General features: G+C 39.6%; 1 protein-coding gene and 1 long non-coding RNA gene across 3 annotated transcripts in view; one reads left to right on the top strand and one right to left on the bottom strand.

The window, feature by feature from the left end:
* Positions 1-21,440, bottom strand: part of MTMR7 (myotubularin related protein 7) — a 173,872-nt gene that overhangs the window by 96,295 nt on the left and 56,137 nt on the right. The window contains exon 1 of one of the 2 annotated variants that reach the window (XM_055334656.1): positions 8,138-8,196. The exons of the other annotated variant lie outside the window; for it this stretch is intronic. Coding sequence (XP_055190631.1) covers positions 8,138-8,161 — 24 coding nt within the window. The 5' untranslated portion in view covers positions 8,162-8,196. Of the gene's footprint in view, positions 1-8,137; positions 8,197-21,440 lie in introns of those variants that run through there. 2 annotated transcript variants of the gene reach the window in all.
* Positions 8,474-21,158, top strand: LOC129515664 (uncharacterized). Its single transcript, XR_008665621.1, has 3 exons — positions 8,474-8,644; positions 9,151-9,195; positions 21,099-21,158. It is a non-coding gene; the product is annotated as an uncharacterized LOC129515664 (long non-coding RNA).

Raw genomic sequence — 21,440 nt, 5'->3', positions numbered from 1 at the left:
TGAACAATTATACACCAACCAACTGGACCTAGAAGACGAATGAATAAACCTAGAAGAAATGGCTAAATTCTTAGAAACAAATTATCTTCCAAATTGAACCAGGAAGAAATAGAAAATGTGAACAAAATATAAGGATAACATTGAATAGGTAATCAAAAAATTCCCAGTAAACAAAAGTCCAGATAGACTCACAGGTTAATTCTAACAAATATTAAAGGACAGTTAATACCTATCCTTCTCAAACTATTCCCCCCAAAAATAGAGGAAGACACAGTTCCAAATTCAGGCCAGCATTACCCTGATATCAAAATCAGACAAAAACGATACAAAAAAAAATTACAGGCAATACCCCTGATGAACATGAACACAAAATTCCTCAACAAAATATTGCCAAACCAAATTCAACAATACAGTAAAAGGATCATGTAGCACGATTAAGTGGGATTTTGAAATGATAGTTCATTATGTGCAAATCAATGTGTACACTACATTAACAAAATGATAAAAACTCTCAACAAAGTGGGTAAAGAGGAAACACACCCCAACATAATAACACCATATATAACAAACCCACTATTATACTCAACAGTAAAAAGCTGAAAGCTTTTCTTCTAATATCAGGAACAAGACAAAAATGCCCACTCTCGCCACTTTTATTCCACGTAGTACTGGAAATCCTAGCCTTAGTAATCAGACAAGACAAGAAAAGAAAAGAGCATCCAAGTTAGTAAGGAGGAAGTAAAACTGTCACTATTTGCCAACAAAATACTCTAGAAAATTCTAAAGACTCCATAAAAGAAACTACTAAAACTAATAAACAAATTCAGTAAAGTTGCAGGATTCAAAATTAATACCCAGAAATCTGTTCCTAATAAATCTATACACTAATACCAAAATATCAAAAAGATAAATTAGGAAAACAAACCCATTTATAACTCCAACAAAAAGAATAAAATACCTAAGAGATAAATGTAACCAAGGAGGTTAAAGACTTACACTCTGAAAATTAGAAGACATAGATGAAAGAAATTGAAGACAACACAAATAAGTGGAAAGATATATTGTGCTCATGGATTGGAAGAATCGATAGTGTTAAAATGTCCATAGTACCTAAAGCAACCTACAATTCAATGCAATCCCTACAACCTAGGTACCATAGTACCTAAAGCAACCTACAATTCAATGCAATCCCTACAACCTAGGTACCATAGTACCTAAAGCAACCTACAATTCAATGCAATCCCTATCAAAATACCAATGGCATATTTCACAGAGCTAGAAAATGTAAACCTAAAAATTTGTATGAAACCACTAAAGATCCCATATAGCCAAGCAATCTTAGAACAAAACTGGAGGTATCATGTTCCCAAAGCTGGGTAAAATGGACAGAATATGCAAAAGAATGAAACTGGACCACTGGTGGGAATGTAAATTGGTGCAGCCACTATAGAAAATAATATGGAGGATCTTCAAAAATTAAAAATAGAATTTCTATATGATTACCATATGATCCAACAATTCTACTACTGGGTATTTACCCAAAGGAAACAAAAATGCTAATCCAAAAAGATAGATGTTCCCCTCTGTTTATTGCAGCATTATGTACAATGACCAAGATATGAAAGCAACCTGAGAGTCTGTCAATAGATGAATGGATAAATAATATTTGGCATATTTATGTAATGGAATATCACTCAGTGTTAAAAAAGAATTAAGTCTTGCCATTTGCAACTACGTGGATGGACCTAGAGGTAAGGTATCACGCTCAGTGAAGTTAGAGAAAAACACCATACGATTTCACTTATATGTAAATGTCTAAAACATTAAACAAACAAAACAAAGCAGAAACATACTCAAACATACTTAGAAACACAGAGCACAAATGAGTGGTTGCCAGAGGGGAGGAGTGGTGAATGGGCAAAATAGATGAAGAAGATTAAGAGGTATAAGCTTCCAGTCGTAAAATAAATAAGTCACAAGGATGTAAAGTGCAGCATAGGGAATAGTCAATAATATTGTAATAACTATATAGAGTGACAGATGGTGACTAGACTTATGGTGATCATCTCATAATGTATGTAAATGTTGAATCACTATGTTATACACCTGAAACTGATCATCTTGTAAGTTAATTATACTTCAATTAAAAAAACAAACATGATTCTAGTCCATTCTCTTCTCAGATGCCTGAAATACCTCCATATCTTCACTGCCAAGAGACGTTTAGATACCTCTATTCCTTTAAGACATAAACTAATTTCTTTTATACAAACAGGCACAATTGTGGGAAACAACTTCTCTATATCCAGCAAGACCTTCTCTACCATCATTATCCTTTGTTTCTGCTGAGACTATAAAGAATTTGCCTAAACACTGGGCCATATGAAAATCTTTCAAACACTGAAAGATATTATGTAACACCCTCATAAGATTGTTCCTACTCTAAGGCTTTCTACTTGGGCAGTATATATTAAGAAAACAGTACCAGGGATTTTCACAGGGGCTCAAAACGCAAATGCCTAATAGTGGAGATAGGTTACACAAACTATAGTCACACAAATAATATGCAGTCATAAAAAAAATAAACAGGTAAGTGAATTCTGAATATTATATATATATATAAAACAGTGGGCAAAAAGTTCCGTAAGAGAGAAAAAGCAAAAAAAAAAAGAGAAAGCATACTATGATTATATAAAAAGGATCACTCACAAATTAGAATTGAATTTGGAATGATAGAAATATGATGTCATGCTCACTGGATTGGCTAAGAAACCGTTCCCTTTTGATGTAAGCCATCTATTCATACCTATTTACAACACACGTCTATTCATAAACAATTGTTTCCAAAGTATCTAGGTTCTTTATACAAGTCATTCTATATTGTTTGAATCACATATAAAGTTTTAGTTATATAATACATAAAATGTAATCATAATTTCCTCAAAAAGTAACATAGAATCACTATATTACCAGTAGTTCCACTTCTAGGAACTGGAGAATTAAAATTTTATTTTCAGGGTGTAGGGGATTGGGTAAAATGAGTGAAGGGGAGGAGGAGATACTGGCCTCCAGTTATGCAACGAGAAACTCATGGGAATAAAAAGAGCATAAGGAATACAGTCAATGATGTGTAACAGTGATGAAATGGATCCAATGGAGCCACATTCATGGTGAGCACAGCATATTGTATAAACTTGTCAAATCACTAAGTTGTATATCTGAAACTAAGGTAACACTGTAAGTTAATTATACAAAAACAAAACAAAACAAAACCCACCTTACTTTCACACACATTAAAAAAACAAGTATTGGAGCACTCATAGTAGTATCCATAATAATCAAAAAGTGGGAACAGCCCAAATGTCCATCAATTGATGAATGGATACACAACATGTGGTCTATCCATACAGTGGAATATTATTCTGCAGTAAAAGGGAATGAAGTATATTATTATAGGGTATAACTTGGATGAACCTAGAAAAAATGATGCCGAATGAAAGAAGTCACAAGAGGCCACATCTCAGATTACTCCATTTATACAAAATGTCCAGAACAGGCAAATCTAACAGAGATAGAAAGTAGATTAGTGGGACTACTAAGGGCACGGGGTTTCTTTTGGGGATGGGACATGAAAATGCTCTGAATTAGGTGATAGTTGCACAACACTGTTTAAGTGCACTAACACACACTGAACTCTGAAACGACTGAAATGGTGAATTTCATAGTATTTGGATTCTATCTTAGTAAAACTATATATAATCACAAAATATATATCATTACATATATGTAACATAATATATTGACATCTACAAGTACTAAACACTAAATCCATTAGAGGATTCACAATACTGTCCCTAGTCACAGGTACAACACACAAGGCCTGAATCACCAAAGCAAACAGTAATAACTGAAGAGCTGAGACCAAGAATTACTCACTCCTCCTATTATTTAATTTATTTACTGTATGCTTAATTGGTGCCAGGAAACGTGTTAGGGGTGAACAAAGATATGATCCTCATCTTCACAGGGCTCCCAGTCTAGCAGGGAAGCTGGACATTAAACAATCACTCAAAAGGCACCTGGGTGGTCAGTGGGTTAAGTGTGCCTTTGGCTCAGGTCATGATCTCAGGGTCCTGGGATCGAGTCTTGCATCGGGCTCCCCGCTCAGTGGGGAGTCTGCTTCTCCCTCTCCCCCTCTGCCTCCCCCTTGCTTATGCTTGCTCTCTCTCAAATAAAATCTTTAAGAAAAATAAACAATCACTCAAATAAATCTAAAACTTGTAACAAGGAGCATAAGGTGAAACATTGCATTTGGGGATACAATACAACAGGCAAGTATGACTTAGAGGAGGAATGAGATAATAATGTCTCTGAGGAAATTCCATCCAATCTGTAACTAGAGAGATGAGTTTTAGCCACATGAAGAGTGAAAATAAGAGTATCTCCAGATGGAACGGCAGTGCAAAAAGTCCTCAGGTGGAAAAGAATTTACGTTTGAGAAACCCACTAAGGCTAGTTGTGACCAGAGGGTAGTGAATAAGAACGTGAAGAGGGCTCAGTCTACACAGGACCTTATGGACCACTCTGAGCATTCTCACTTTATATACTGGGTACAAAGGGAAGCCACCTGGGGCTCCTGGGTGGCTCAGGTGGTTAAGCTTCTGACTCCTGATTTTGGCTCAAGTCATGATCTCAGGGCCGTGAGAGGGAGCCCAGAGTCTGCTTGAGATTCTCTTTCTTCCTCTCCCTCTGCCCCCCACCCTGCACTCATGCTGTTTCACTCTCTCTAAAATAAATAAATCTTTAAAAAATAACCGAAAAACAAAAACAAACGGAAGCCACCCAGGAATTTCAGTGGGCAAGTAACATGATCACCTTGTGCCATAAAAGCATCACCAGACTCCCTCTGTAGACAAGCGGTTAGAGAAGAGTGAAGAGGACATTACCAGTTAGTAGGCTATTCCAGTAATGGCTAAGAGCGGAGGATGGGGTGGAAAGGGCAGACATTTTCAAGATCAGCTTTGCAGTTTGAGAGGTCATCACATATCTTATTTTACAATTAAAATTTACTGATGTGGGGAGAAAAAAAACTGTTCCAGAAAAATCAAAGTATAAAAAGTGAGATTACTTAGCCAGGATCCTAGTCCAGTACCAAATCAAATTCCGCAAAAACACTTCAAGCTATATCCTGGAGTCCTGAAGCCTTTTCATAAAACTAAACCCAAATTATCCCTAAACTTCTTGTAGAATATTTTCTTACTAGCAAGCTTTCACAGTGGAAAAAAAAAAAAATCCAGGCAGTGAAATAGAAACCCAAAAGTTCACTGTGATGAGTACAGGTAATGCTTGGTGTCCTCACTTTGACGCAGCTGCAAACTAGCTTGTCCTCGGAAAATTTCTTTTTTTCTATAAAGGAACCATTCTGTGAGAGAAACACCCTGCTTAACATATGCTCTGTTAAAGGCTTCAGTTAAACACGAACACACAAAGAAATATGTGCAAAGTATTCCAGATTATTCATGTGCATCTGTCTCCTTAAACTACACTCCAGAGACTGAAGCAGAACACAGAGGCTGTGATGGATTTCATACAGCTTATAAAGAGTAAATGAATGACTTTCATTGTAGTAGGAAAGCAACTGTACATTATACACCATACATGCATTTCTTTTCCTCTTAAAATCAAAACCTACTATCTACATGGTAAATATCACTTCAAACCCACAGTGGGTCAGAAAAACAAAATTTGTGAATGACCTTATATCCTTATAGCCCAAGACATGAATCATGAAAAATCTAAGGCAAACTATCTATTCCAGTCCCCCCAGAGCATACTGGAAGCAAATAATAAAGATGAATATAACCATCATTAATTATATACTTTGCAACACATACTCTGTAAGTAGATCCCATGTTCTATTCTTCACTTATACTGTGAAAATTAGTTTTGCACTTAAAAGTGCAAAATGCAGAGATGCTGTTTAGCCTCAAGCAATCATTTCATCATTTCCATCTTTATCACTCACAAGGTTTCAGCTTCTCTGAGATTGTAATGATATCTTACAATATATCCTATTGACACAACTGCATGACAGCTCCCAGCCTTCCATGTTTGGACTCCACTTTTCTTTAAGACTTCCCTCGCCCTCTATAGTTGAGCTCGTTCTCCATCCATCCTCCCCTCTGGTCGCTGTCTCTTGTATATATCTCCGTCCAAACTTACAACTGCCCCTCCTTCTAAACAAGGACTTCCCTGATGCTTCATGCTCCCAGGACCTAATGGAGCCTCATACATGAAAGCTGTCAAAGGCTTGTGAAATGAAATGAATGAGTAAATGAATCTGATCTACCAAATCTCTGTATATAATTTTTTCCACCTGTGCTATCCTAAATGTTAATGATACTCCATCCAATGACATTTCAGATGATTCTCCATTTTTTCCATTTCCTGATAGAAAGGGATCTCTGATTTGAGGTACTACACTGTTTAGAGGGTGTTCACGAAAACCAATTATAAAAGAATATTGTTTGCTGCTCAGGGCTAAAAACATGGCTTTGTACAGAGTCTAGACATAGATTAGAAAAAGCCTTTACCCCCCAAATTCATATTCTATAGTGACATGTCACTCTATCACTCTTGCTATTGACATTCACATCAGATATTTCTATAAAGGGCCCCCTTCACCACGACAAAGAAAATATGCCCTTGGCAAGGACGAAGGGAGTTCATGAGTTAAATTTGTCATCCCGGAATAAATAATTTAGCACCACTTAAATCCTGAAAGCTTTGAGCCACCTACCTTGTGGTTTATGGCGCGCTCTTCTATGTTTACAATTTCCCAATAGTAAAGCAACAGTTTAATTCCATAGTGCAAAATCAATACAATTTAAATTTACCATTGGAACTATCTAGCAAACTAAAAGATCTATTCTTCCACTGACATGAGATCATCGTAAAGCTGCTTCTACAAAGAGGTACTTAGGAACCATTCTAGAATTTAGAGATGAACTCTTCTTACTGGATTTAAAAGCAATTCCACACACACACACCCGCATGAAATGGTTGGGATCCCTGGGGCCACCTAAATTGTGACCACACAGACCCACCTTTGACTTAACTCTATCAAGGGCCTAGATTTGGAACTGAGGTCATCCTGGAAACACAAAGAGCTGTGGTGGTGGTGGTAAAGAGAGATAGCCAACTTCCTTTTGAAATATATTCTTTCACCAGTTCAGGTCTTTAATCAGACAGGAATACTGACCATCGTTTTCACTCTAAATTACATGACTAGCGCAACTACGAGTGGGAAAGTTTGGTGCAGCCATCGACGATTCCAGTGTAATTTCTCTGGAATGACCAGGGACCAGGCGTTTTTCGTTGAGTGCCCAAAGCTGGTGCTGTGTTCAAACACACCACGACCCTGAGATCACAACCTGAGCTGAAACCAAGAGTCAGAAGAAAAAAAAAAAAAAAACACCAGTGGACCAATCTGTAAGCTGCACCCTTCTCCTCAATGAAAGAAAACTGGTGGAAAAGGCAAGGAGACGCAAGGACTGACAATAACGTTCACCCCACGGCGAATATTGATCATCCGCTCTGTGTAAGGTCCGCTGACGATGGGGGAGCCGAAGGGGGAGCCGTGTGGGTCCGAACCCTTAGATTCAACAAGCTTCCAAGAGAGCCTTCAATCCACCTGCGCGTACTTTAACTCCTTTCCTTGCACCTGTCATCAATCGGAAGGCTGGTTTCTCTTTCAACTGCTCAGAGCAGCCAACAGAAAATTGGGGGGGAGGGGAGGCGGCGGCAGCAGCAGCAGCAGCAATGTAGTGCCAGACTAGAAGGGAGCGTCTATCAGCAGATCGGCAGCCCTGTTATTCAAGGGACAACTGGGGTTCCCCCCCGCCCAGCCCCCTGCCCAGCGCGCGCTCTCAAGGACAAGAGGTTGGCTCCGCCAGCGGCCAGAGCTAGGCCTGGAAGGAGATGCTCGAGCGCTGCGTCCTCCTCCTCCTCCTCCTCCCTCCCTCGCTCGCTCGCGGTGCCGGCTCGCCAGCGCCCGCGGGAAGCCGGGCCTCGGGCCGGCTCAGCATCCCTCCCGCAGCCCCCGCTGCCCCTCCTCCGCCCGCGCCCGGGCACCCACCTTGGGCGTGCGGATGTGCTCCATGGTGCGCCCGCTTCGCCGAGGTCCCGGCGGGCGCGGCCTCCCGCACCTGCGCGCTTCTGCCGCGCGGCGGGAGGGGCGCGGGGAGGGGGCTTCGCGCCCGGCAGCGGGCGGGCCACGGGCCTTGGCTCCGCCTCCAGGTGCGGCGGCGCCCGCGCGAGGCCGGCCTGCGGGTCCCGGGCGCAGCGTGACCTGGGGCGCGCCGCGGCGCTCCCGCTCCCGCCCCCGCCCCCCGCCCGCTGCAGGCCCGGCTGGCCTGGGGCGGCTGGCTCCTCTCGAAGGGGGGCCTCCGGCGTGACCCAGCGAGGCCCCTGTTCCCCGAGACACAATGGGGGCCTTGTGCTGGGTGTGGCCTCTTGGAGGAGTGCTGGGGAGCACGCGCCGCCCGTGGATCCGCTCCCTCCAGCGCGTCCCAGGATAGGTGGGACTTCAGGTGGGTCGGACGGAAGGCTGCCACCTGCGCTCCGGACCAGGACGGCCTAGCGGGTATGTCCCTGCGATGCTGGAACGCGGGAGCAGCTCGCGTAGCATTTGGGATAAGCAGCAGTGTTAAATCCTTAGGAGGTGTTCTGTGAAGTCGGGAATTTCACATCAACCTGCCACTTAACTGTTGGAAGAGCTGCTTTTCCCCTGGCACCGTGTTGGGTGCTCGTTTGCCGTCTCCACTTAGCTCTGACTGAACTGGAATATCATTTCAACCTCCCAGTGCCCTGGGAGACCATTAGAACAAAAAAGATAAGTTGATGTTTGCATTTGGCAAAATTGACTCAGGGTATAACTTCTACCTTAATAAAGAACACCAGCAATAGAGTCAGGAGCGCTCTCAACTCATTCTGCTCAGTCTCCTCATTTGGAACGTGAAAGTCACCATTGCCTAAATGATCTTAAAGGGCGCTTAACATCTCCAAATTCCCTAAGTGCTAAGAATCCTATATTCGTTTTGGGGTTTGCATTCTGAATGGGATAATAATCTTGGAATTATGTGATTTCAGGACTCTTCTATTCCTCTGCTGGTGGGCAAACCAACAGTTTACTCGGTAAGTAATTTTTGCATACAACTGACCTTCATATTAGTGCAGTTGTTTGTTTTTTAAGCACTCACAACACTAACTGGTACGTGAAAAGACATAAATCTGAATGCTATAAATGGCCTAATTTGAAGAAAAAATTTCCAGATTAGTTCAGAAATACATCTTCCATTATCATAGCTATAAAACAGAACAGCATTAGGTTAAAATGAGTCAAAAATTCAAATTATCAGGGTAAATCAGCAGAAAACAAGCTGTGTTAATTTATAATAAATTTATAAAATAATAGGAAAAGAAATCTCTATAAATAAACATTTTAGTTTGATCTAACAATTCTCTGAAGAACCCTCCCTCACTTGTCACTATTCAGATTACTAGATTATAAACACTGTATTGACCTTTGATGGCCACTCTGTACTTTCTGGTAATTACCCTCCCTTGCATCCCCAAGTTTCACTGCTTCTCTGAGCCACTACTCAGTGGGGCAAAAGAGATTGAAGAAAGCAACAAGAGTTGGAGGGCAGTGACCTGAGGGAATGTAGAGTACATCATTGTAATGCAAACTGTGTTGACCCTAAGTAGGTCAAAAATGAGAAACTAGCCACTCCTTTACTTAAGAAACATGGACATTAATTGCATGGACCTGGATAGAGCTAGAAAGTATTATGTCAAATGAGATAAGTCAGAGAAAGACAAATACTATATCATTTCACTCATATGTAGAATTAAAGAAACAAAACAGAGGAGGAAAGGGAAGAGAGAGACAAACCAAGAAAGAGACTCTTAACTATAGAGAACAAACGGAAGGTGACCAGAGGGGAGGGAGGTGGGTGGGAAGATAGGTGCGACAGGTGATGGGGATTAAGGGATGACCTCTTGTGATGAGCACCAGCTGTTGTATGGAAGTGTTGAATCACTATATTGTACACCTGAAACTGCTATAACACTATGTTAACTAACTGGAATTAAAATAAAAACTTCAACACTAATATTAATTAACTGATGGTCACACACAAGCTACTGTGGCAGATACTGGGAGATTGAAGGAGATTTAGAGGAGAAGGATACCAAGTTCCAAAATAGTGATGCAAATAACACCAACAAAAAGTAGACCAGCTATGAAGGCAGCAGAGCATGTGGAAATGCCAAAAGAAGCTTCCAGGAGATTGATTCACTTCCTGCAATTTCCATATTAATTATGTACAGGAAATAATGAGCAGACTCAGAATCATATACTTAGTCCTTAAAGTTCTATATTTGGTGTATCTAGAACAAACCATGGGAAATTTGGATGAATGCTGCATCTGTGAGTCTTCAAGAAGCAGAAATTCCCAGATGGCCCCAGAACCAAGAAGTGAGAAGGGGAGAAAAAAACCTTAATCTTAAAACACTACATAATTTACAGATGGATGCACTCCTAGGTTTGCACTACATCAGCCTTTGCCCAATGGGTTGCAAAAATGGCTATTTTTCTCTAGTATTTATGAGTCCTTGATGGAAAATACGTATATTTCAACAAAACTATTCTCATCATCAGCAAAACATCAGATAGTAGGGTCATATCTAGTTACCTGCATATTCATCAAACTACTTCTTCCCTTGCCAAGGCACAACATAGTTGTACTGATTTTATCATTAGTGTCTCATTTTTCAGTGGTTTTTTTACCATGTAAAAATGGGAGATATGACTGTACACATCAATATTTAATTCTCCTATTCTTCATGGGCACACAGGAGACTATACATTTCAACTCTGTTACTGTTGGGTGGCACCGTGTGGCTATTTCTGTCCAGTTGGTTGTGAGAAGTGATGTGTACCATTTTGGAGCCAAAGATCTGCAAAACCTGGGTGAGGCCCTTCAGCTTCCTCTGCCCACATTTTTTTTTTTTTAAGATTTATTTATTTTAGAGAGAGAGCATGAGAGAGCAAGCACTCATGAGTGGGGAGTGGGACAGAGGGGAAGAGAGAATCTCAAGCAGATTCCCTGCTGACCATGGAGCCCTATGTAGGACTGGATCCCAGGACCCTGAGATCCTGATCTGAGCTGAAATCAAGAGTTGGAAGCTTAACTGACTGAGCCTCCCAGGTGCCCCCTCTTCTTTGTCTTGATATTTGGAGATCAGTCTTAAGGTTATAGAGAAATAATGATGGTAAATTCACTCTACATATATGATGTGACTGATACTGAAAAAACTATTCAGCATTAGACTGAAATGAAGGAAGAAAGAAATAGACCGTTTGCCCCAGTCATTACTTGAAAAGCAGTTACTCTGAAGAGTCACAGCAGATTCTTTTGAATGAAAAGAACATGTTTTTGTGAACTCATGAAGCCACTGAGATTTAATGGTTTAAATTTTGTACCTAGACTAGCCTATCCTGACTTTACAGAGCGAGTCAGAGTAATATCCTGTCTCCCCCTTATGTGTTTCTGATATTTTTTAAGGGGGTTGCAAATGTCCTTAAAGAGCCCTAAGGACATATGTTACAGGCCAAGACTTAAAGTACTCATTGTATATTATGAAACTTCTGGAGAACATCTTAAGAAATTTTTATCACGTAGATATTTCGATTGTAAATAATATTGCTATAGGACTTTTTAAACAAAACCTTGATGTTAACTTGGAACTTACCCAAAAATCTTGTGATCTTCATTGGCCTGAGGAGATTTGGATACTTATCAAATGCTTGCAAGACTTTTTTCCGGAATACTTACATTTCTCCTGAGGCAACTAAAAACTTCTGATTTGGCAGTGAAGACCAAAAAATGTTTCCTCAGGGGGTAGTATTACTAATGATTAGAAACTGTATACACTCCTCTTCAGCCCTATCAAACCTCAGTGGTCCATGTAATGTGTGGAGGAGGGCACATGTTTCTGAAAAGCACAGTCTCAGACCTGTATTAGGTACTCAATATGATGGAAGCAGAAAACCTATATTTTTGCCCCGCGGGGGGGGGGGGGAATAGGTTTTATAACATAGATTTTTATAGTCTCGATGATGCAAAATATCGATGCCTTCTCTGGCCTCGCCCTATGCCAGTTATAGAGAGTAAGCACTCCATGGATTACAGGCAGCTCTGCCCTTTCTCTAGGAACCAAAAAAGAAACTCTAGAGCAGCATAAAAACAGCACTTACTCGTGAACAGGACAGGTTTTAAAATAGTCTCTTAAATTTTGTTCTCCTTCCAAGAAGGCACATTGCTCAAGTCCAAGTATTGTCCTCAGACCACTTATTACTGTGTATTGCCTTTCCACTGCCATCCCTTCAGCTGTCACTTTGATGTGAATTATTCCCCTATCAATATTTTTAGTCCTCAGTTCTCTCTCTGCCACATGTATTATGTTCCTTCCACCTGCTGAGAGCTTCTACCCAGAGGTTTCATCAGTGCCACAAAGTGGGTAGGGTTGAGACCATGGGCTCTGGGGGCAGACAGGTCCCTTTTCTTATCACAACTCTGGTGTGTGTCAGCTGTATGACCATAAACCAGTTTTCTAACCATCCTGGGCCTTAGGGTTCTCAGCTATAAGATGGGCATAATGATAAAACCTGTATTATTTTGTTTCTCAAACTGAGGACTAGATCTCTCTCTATATGGATGTTTATTGTATTTACTATATTTTTATTGCCTTAAGTACTTCAAAATTATAAAAAATAATAATAGCAAAAAAAAAGGAGATAATCACACCTCCTTCCTAGGGTAGGATGTGACAATTCAGTAAGATCGAGCATTTAACATATTCTATGACAGATACTTTTTGAATGTTCACCTTGTGCCAAGGACTGGAGATAAAATGGGAACCAAAGCAGTGGTAGCCCCTGCCCTCAGGAAGCTTCAGTCCCATGATACCAGCTATTTTATGACCTACCTAATCCCAGATCTTCCACCTGACCTCATTATTTCTCGTGTTGATCCCAATCACTCAAGCTCGAAAGCTTGGAGTTATATTTGGCTTACGCATCTTGACGGCTCCCATGTTCAGACACATGTACATTCCCTCCTCCTTCAGCTGATCCCTTCGCATTCCTTCACATTCCTTTCGCATTTCATCTCTCTAGTTCAGGTCCCCACTGCTTCATCCTGGCTGGAATAGTAGCTTCTGCTACCAGATTCATCACTGTAAAAAGCCACTTCGCTCCTGGCCCTCTCCAGCCGACAAACCTTCAAGTGGTTTGCGACAGCCTTCTGAATGAAGTACCATTTCCTTACTCTGTCATTTCAGGCCTGACCACATCCTGCCCTTCTCTTGTACAAACTCAGCAAAGTGAGTCACTGGCATTTAGTAGGTGCTCCAGAAATATTTTTTTAAATGTATCAATGAGTCACCCAATCACCTCCTTTATCTTGTATCGGCTTATCTTTGTGTCTTTGCGCATACTGTTCCTGTCTGCCAAATTCTTTGAGGTTTCAAAATTCACTTCAGTATTCCCTCCAGATGCAGTTCTTCCAAAATAGCTCTTGTCTTGTCCTTCCAATAAGCAGAGATTAACATAAGCAGTTTGTTTTCATCTGGAAGTGCACTTCTATGCGTCTCTGTCACAACTTGTCCACAGGGGACCTCAGTCACTCCACTATCCCAGGAATACCCTGCTGGCCCACTACACTGGCAACATCATGCTGATTAGATCTGATAAGCAAAAGGTAGCATGTGCTCTAGATGCCCAAGCAAGGCACTCATATGTCAAAGGGTCGGTGATACGATCTAGGAAAATTCAGGGGCCTGCCATCACAGTGAAGTTTCTGGAGATATGCTATAGTCTGGGACATAGCTTTCACTTCCCAGAAGTTGAAATAGCTTCTCCAGTCTGAAAGGCATGTCACTTCTCTTTGCACCCCTACCACTTCTTGCTCTAACCCATTGAGCTACCAGCTCTGAGTGGGATCTGGAGCAAGAAAAGGCTCTCCAGCTGGTTTGGGTTGTAGTGAAAACACACCTACCACAGTGGCCTTTTGACCCCAGCAGATCCAAATATGCTCAAGGTATCTGTAGTGGCAGATAGAGATGTGGTATGGAGCCTCTGGCAAGCTGCAGCTAAGGAATCACACATGGTTCTCAGCATGGCCCACCACCAGGCCCACCGTGCCTTTATGCTAATTTTTTAAAGTTTTCGTTTATTTTTGATTTTGGAAAAATACACATAACTCAAAATTTACAATCTTAACAGTTTTTCAATGTATGGTTTAGCGGTGTTAAGTACATTCACATTGCTATACAATCATCACTGCTACCATTTCTCAAACTCTTTTTCTGTGAAACTAAAACTCTGTACCCATAAAACAGTAACTTCCTATTTCCCACCTACTCCTACAAAGGATGGAGGGGGGAGGGCACTTATTCTGATGTGCAGAACTCTATGTTATTTTTTTCTGGGAACTTCATATGCCTTGAAGGACAGCTGGCTAGGTGTACAGATCAATGGCAGTTTAAGGCAGGTGACCCCCAATTTGTTCAAATGTCAGGAACTTGGAAGGAAAAGGATTGGAGATTGGCAATGAGAACTAAGGAAAATATTTATGGGCTGATGTCTAAGGATGAGCCCAGAGTATGAAAATATTACTGTCCTATATAAATACTATAGGACATCTGATTCAGTGACGCGGTGACATTCTCAATAATTATATGCACAATATGGTCCATTTTATTATTGTCAGTCAAGACTTTCCCAGCCTTGGCAGAGCCTACTTTTTGGACTCATGCGTGAGTGACATTAGTGGTAGGGGAAAAGGTTGTATATGAACTCAGCAATGTGCCTTCCCTCACTGAGTCTGATTTGAGTACCACAGCCGAGACTGATGCTGAGCCCCTACCTTCCCCCTATTCTATACAACACCATCCCTGGTGAAACAGCCAGCCACCTGTGGTAGGTTGATTATACTGAACCCCTTACACTATGGAAAGAGCAGATATTCTCTCTCAATAGAATAAACACTTACTTTAAATACGAATTTTCTTTCTTCCCCACAATAACCTCTGTCAGCACCTCACTATTGGACTTACTTCATGCTTCTTCACTCTCAGAGTCTCCCACAAAATATATCTGCACCCAAAAAAAAGTGCTACACAAAAATAAGTGGACAAATGTCCACAGGATTCACTGGTCTTGCCATACATGCATTTATCAGAAACTATTGGCCTCATATACTAATGGAATGACCTATTAAAGACTCTGTTATGACTTCAGCTAAGAGACAAACACTTTCAAAGAGTGGGGTGATGTCCTACAAGATGGAGTATATGCTCTGAATGAGTGTTCAATATTCTCATCCATTTCCTATAGGTAGAATATAGGAATCCAAGGAGCCAGGGGTGGAAATGGGAATAGTACCTCTTACTATGAAACCTGTTAAAACACTATTTTTTGCTCCCTATGATTTTGGACTTTTTGGTTTAGAGATTGTAAAAACCAAGGTAGAAATGCTTCTACTGGGGGCCACAACAATGGTTTTGTTGAATTGGAAATTGAGATTGGCATTAAACTAAAAGCATACCAAAGAAGCGATATGTGATTAGCCACGGAGATTGACCCTAACTAATTATGCAGAGGGAAATGGGGTTGCTGCTCTCCAGTAGAGGCACTGATGGGGTACGCCTGGAACTCAGGGCATCTCTAGAATACTTCCTAAGTGGCACTGCCTTGTCCAGGGGTAACAGCACCAGAAGATGCAGCAACCCTATTCAGGAAAGATACACAAGGGCTCAGATCATCCAGGAATTAACTGGCATCAAGACCCCAACCAGTTTTACCTGTAGTCTGGGGACAGCTTTTCATTTTTATCCCATTTTCCATTGTGCATTCAGTTGGGTGTATTTGTAGGGTAGGTTGGTACTCAGCCTGCATCACAGGCTTCCCTAATTCTTCAGTAATTAGCAAATATCTGTCCAAAGTTCAAGTTTTTGTAAATTCAGGAAGTTCTAAAGCTCCTGTGGAAAGAATCATATTCCAGTGAACCCTTATGGGACGGGACTTGCCTCATGTAACAATCTGGAAGTATTTGGGCCCCAGTTCCAGTCCAGCCAGTATTCCTGGTCACATTTTGATTAGTAAACCATTAGAAACCACAAATATCAAAAATCAATAGAATTATTAAATGTTATGTGGCCATATATAAAATGCTGCATGAGCTTTAAAATTTTTCAAAAAATACTTAATGACAGGAAAAACATTTCTGGTAAATTTTTAAGCCCAATAGCCAGATACAAAACTATATACAGTCTGATCTGAGTTGGGTTTCAAAATCCATGTGTGCATGGGTATATATGTGTGAAAGTAAAGAGAAATAAAATGGAAGAAAGAAACATATAGCAATCACATCTGGGTAGTGGCTTTGTGGGTAGTTTTAATGTTTAAAAAATATTTTATAAAACTGGTGCAGCTACTCTGGAGAACAGTTTAGAGGTTCCTCAAGAAGTTACAAATAAAAAAAAAAGTTACAAATAGAACTACCATATAATTCAGCAATTTTACTGCTAGATATTTACCCAAAGGCTACAAAAATACAGATTCAAAGAGATACACCCACACCGATGTTTATAGCAGCATTATCAACAATAGCCAAACTATGGAGAGAGCCCAGATGTCTATCAACTTATTAATAGATAAAGAAAAGGTAATATATATGGATATAAGATGGAATATTACTCAGTCATCAAAAAAATTGAAATCTTGCTATTTGCAGTAACATGATTGGAGCTAAGGAATATAATGCTAAGGAAAATAAGTCAATTAGAGAAAGACAAATACCATATGATCTAACTCATGGGGAATTTAAGAAAGAAAACAGGTGAACATATGGGGAAGGGAAAAAGAAAAAAGGAGAGAGGGAAACAAGCCATAAGAGACTCACTCAATGATAGAGAACAAAATGAGGGATGATGGAGGAGGAGGGTCTGAGGGGATGGGCTAAATGAGGGATGGGGATTAAGGTCACTTGCTGTGATGAGCACTGGGTGTTGTATGTAAGTAATGAATCACTGAATTCTACTCCAGAAACCAATATTGCACTGTATATTAACTAAAATTTATATTAAAATATTTTATAAATATTCACAGTTCATATTTTAATAATTGTAAAGATTGTAATCATATTTTTAAAATATGATTTTAAAGGCCATTTCAATTCAAAACTAGTCATAATCAGTAATCATGACATAATATCATAACTTAAAGCAGATATGTTTGTGGAGAATAAACTTTATTTTGTTTTTTTAAAGCATAACATAAGTTGGATCCTGAAGAGTTGAGAGACCTTCTAAGTATATACTTCCTAAAATTTCAAATCAAAAATAATCTTTCTGAGAAGTAATCCTTTTTTAAGGATAAAAGCAGGCTTATTCTCCATGAGGAAATAATAAAAACAAATATCCCAAATGTAAAACAATAGCTGGAAAAAGAAAAAAGGAGGGTGCTCCCCATTGAGTTGTCAGGATCTTGGCAGTGCTATTTTTACAACCAAAAAAAAAATTTCTATGATGTACAGTCAAGTTTGTAGGAATGTTCTGTGGAGCTTTAAAGCCAATGTTCTGTAAAAATTACTTACTTGATCTTGTAGTCTGACTTGTAGTCTTACTTGTAATCTGAAATGCATCTTTGATGTTTAGGTCACAGGATTAATATAATTAGTAAACCTACCTTAATCTCCCTCACCTTTTTGTTTAGATACAGACACTAAATATTAGCAAAATGCATATGAACGTGGAACTCATAGCCAGGCCAACTCAAGATTTTTAATAAACAAATGTAAGAGTTATTCTTGGGTTGCATTACGGTTTCTTGTGGAGATAATGAGTAATTTTGAATGATGGTTCTGCAAGAAAATTCTTCTCTTCTTTGGCAGAGAGAATATTTTTGTAAACAAAAGCAATGAACAAGATTTGTTCAGAATGGTGAACTAACAAGGATTTTATCTGGACCTAAGTTGTTGAGAACCACCTATGTTCACATTTAGATCTGGCAGTCAATATTGACAGTCTTGCCACTGCACAAAACAGCTTGAACATAGCACAGAATAGGAATCCCATTATTTTCAAGTAGAACAGATGCAGTTTATTTTCAGTGTTTTGTCCCTGGTCATTTTACCATTTTGCAGAGAGTCTCCTTGGATAATCATTAGTTGATGAATGAATTCTAGTCCAGAAGCCGTGTTTTAAGTAGGTTGCTTAGTGCTCAGTCTTCACAAATAATGACTAAATTTCTGGGCCATTCCTCAGAAGTGATGCAAACAATGGTACTAATTATGCTGCTACTTAAAACTGTATTGAACCTTTATTTATAACATTATGTCTACATCACAATGCATAGGGACTGGCTTGAGCATGCATTTTAGAAACAGTCCTCCTCCCTCCCCTTGGAAGCAGAAGGGGGCATTTCCACAAGCCCAAGAGTAGTAGTGGCTGGCAGCCTTCAGTGAAAGACGTGCCAGCAGAGATGACTTCTCTCGAGGACCAATATCTCAACTCTGTCTCGTTTAGCTTGCTAGGTTAAAGAATAGCTGGAGATTCCATGGTCTTGCAGACTATGAAATAATATTCTACCAAGATATGAGGTTATATATATAAAACTATGTGACTATTTTTGCAGTCCTATTTAGAATATCTCAACTACAATAACATCTCAATAAAAGATCTATTTCATAGCCTGCCCTGATTTTTATGGTAATATTTATTAGCAATTGTACATTCATTTTGGTCTTGGGAATGATAAACAGAAAATTTATAGGAGGAAAAATTTGAATAGAGATAGTTCTATTAATTTTTTTAATTGAGAAAAATGGATCTTAATTTATTTTAACTGACAATATCCTGGTCCAGCTTTGAAAGCATCATTTAAACTGTAAAAGTTTTGAATTAAAGAACACAAGAAAAAAAAAAAAAAGCACACAAGAGAGGAGAGAGGGATAGAAGTGGCTCAACAGTCACTCTCCACGACCTTATCTTTAGTGACCCACCTTTGTGTGTCCGCAATCCCTGAAAACCAAAGCAGGACAATAGACTCACAACAGACTAAAAATAGAGCTTTCATTCCTCGAAAGTGTAAAAATATTACAAACTTTGGGACACCTGAGTGGCTAGTCAGTTCAGCATCCAACTCTTGGTTTTGACTTAGGTCATGATCTCCAGGTGGTGAAATTGAGCCCCGCATGGGGTTCTGTGCTGTATGGGGAGTCTGCTTGAAATTCTTTCTCTCTCCCTCTCAAATAAATAAATAAATCTTTTTAAAAAAACATTACAAAACTCCCAATAGTGATAGAAATTGGTATTATTTGTCTCTTTGCAGGATACATAATGCATCCCTAAACATCAAAATATAGGGCAAATACATAGAGACAAAAAAATGCTTTTTTAAATCTTTTTAAAAAAGATTATTTATTTGTTTGAAAGAAAGAGAGACCGAGACAGCAGAGCAAGAGAGAGAGAGAGCATGAGCTGGGGTGAGTGGCAGAGGGAGAGGAAGAAGCAGGTTCCCCACTGAGCAGGGAGCCCAACATGGGGTTCAATACCAGGACCCTGAGATCATGACCCAAGCTGAAGGCAGACACTTAACTGACTGAACCACCCAGGTGCCGCCAAAAAAACTTTTCTGAAATAATTTTGTATCTCAATTCACTTAGGTTACTTGAGGTGGCCTTGACATGAAACGAAGCAATTTGTTTTAATCTTTTTTTTTTAAGATTTCATTTATTTATTTATTTATTCATGAGAGGCAGAGAGAGAGAGAGAGAGGCGCAGAGACAACAGGCAGAAGGAGAAGCAGGCTCCATGCAGGGAGCCTGATGCAGGACTCGATCCTGGGACTCCAGGATCATGCCCCAAGCCGAAGGCAGGCGCCAAACTACTGAGCCACCCAGGGATCCCCAGCAATTTGTTTTAATCTTAGGAGGAGAAGCTGACTAGGAAACAAGCTGCCCAGGATCCAGCAGGAAATGTGACAGTGTTCATTGACTGTGTTAAAATATTTATTGAGTGAAGATTGGACATCTGAAGCCTTTGTGCTTCAGCAGAGGGAGCTGCTACAAGCCATATCATTCACTCACAGGGACTCTAGGAAAGTCCCTGAGCCTCAGATCTCTGGAGTGTTTTCATTATTAATCCTCAATCCTTAATCTTAAAGATTTTTCCATTGCTACCTTAGTACACTTCAGCTATCAGTCTCAAACTTCAATAATGTATTTCTAGCATTGTGTACATTTAAAAAAATGTTTCCTCATAATTTAATACATACTTGACAGACTTAGTTCAAAAATACTTGCTTATAACTAAAGCTAAATGCCTGATCATGGCTATTTACATCTGCTATAATCATTATGACACTAGTATCCCTTTCCTATTACTAATTATTTAAAATAATGACAAAATGCAATAAAACAGTCCAAGTAGTTTTATGCAAAAAAAAAAAAAAAAAAGAAAAGAAAAGAAAAGAAAAGAAAAGAAAAGAAAGCAGCTTAATGTAAAGTAGTATGTTGACTGGCCAGTACATCACCGTGAGACACCTCTGAATGTATATTCATCAGCTGATAAGTGCAGAGTCTGCAAATTGAGGTCATCATTATGGAGGACATAAAGTACAGACTGTTTTAAAGTCATGTAGGTTATAAGTCAAGGTGTTACCTTTATTCTTTTACCTCATCCTTCAACACTTTTTCTGAAAAAAAAATTAATATCAATTAGAATACTATGGAGAATGAAAAATCTTTCCATATAAATTTATCTCTATTAATAGAAAGTATAAAAATACATACACACACACACACACACACACAGTGTTCATTGCACCAAGAAGGGTTATTTCCTACAAATCAGATTGTAGCAAAGTGTATACATGGTATTGCCAAGATGAATACTTTCCTCAAATTATTTCTCCCAAGACGTAATGAGAGATACTACCAAGCAAAATTACTTATTTTAATCTTTTTCAGCTTAAAAGAAAACCAAAGAACCTTCATTTATCATTGGAAACTCTAAACCAAAGCTCACAGTAAGTGCCTTATGTTAATTATTTTGCTTAATTTAGATTTGCTTTATTTCACTGTGTTAAGAAACATGCTGCATTTCTCAATGGTATTTTGGGTGGCACAATTAAATGGGACCATTAATTCAGAGTGCAAAACTGACCCACAAATTGCAGGATATTTATTGTCCTTGATCTCTGGACACTAAATGCCAGTGGAACCCTCCCCCGCTTCCCCCACCCAGTCATTGTGACAAGTAAAATAGTCTTTCCCTCAAAGCATCCACAAATGCCCCCTAATTCCAAAGAC

This window comes from Nyctereutes procyonoides, unplaced genomic scaffold, assembly GCF_905146905.1.
Source record: "Nyctereutes procyonoides isolate TBG_1078 unplaced genomic scaffold, NYPRO_anot_genome, whole genome shotgun sequence".
NCBI classification, from domain to species: domain Eukaryota; kingdom Metazoa; phylum Chordata; class Mammalia; order Carnivora; family Canidae; genus Nyctereutes; species Nyctereutes procyonoides.
This window is presented reverse-complemented; position numbering and strand designations above follow the sequence as displayed.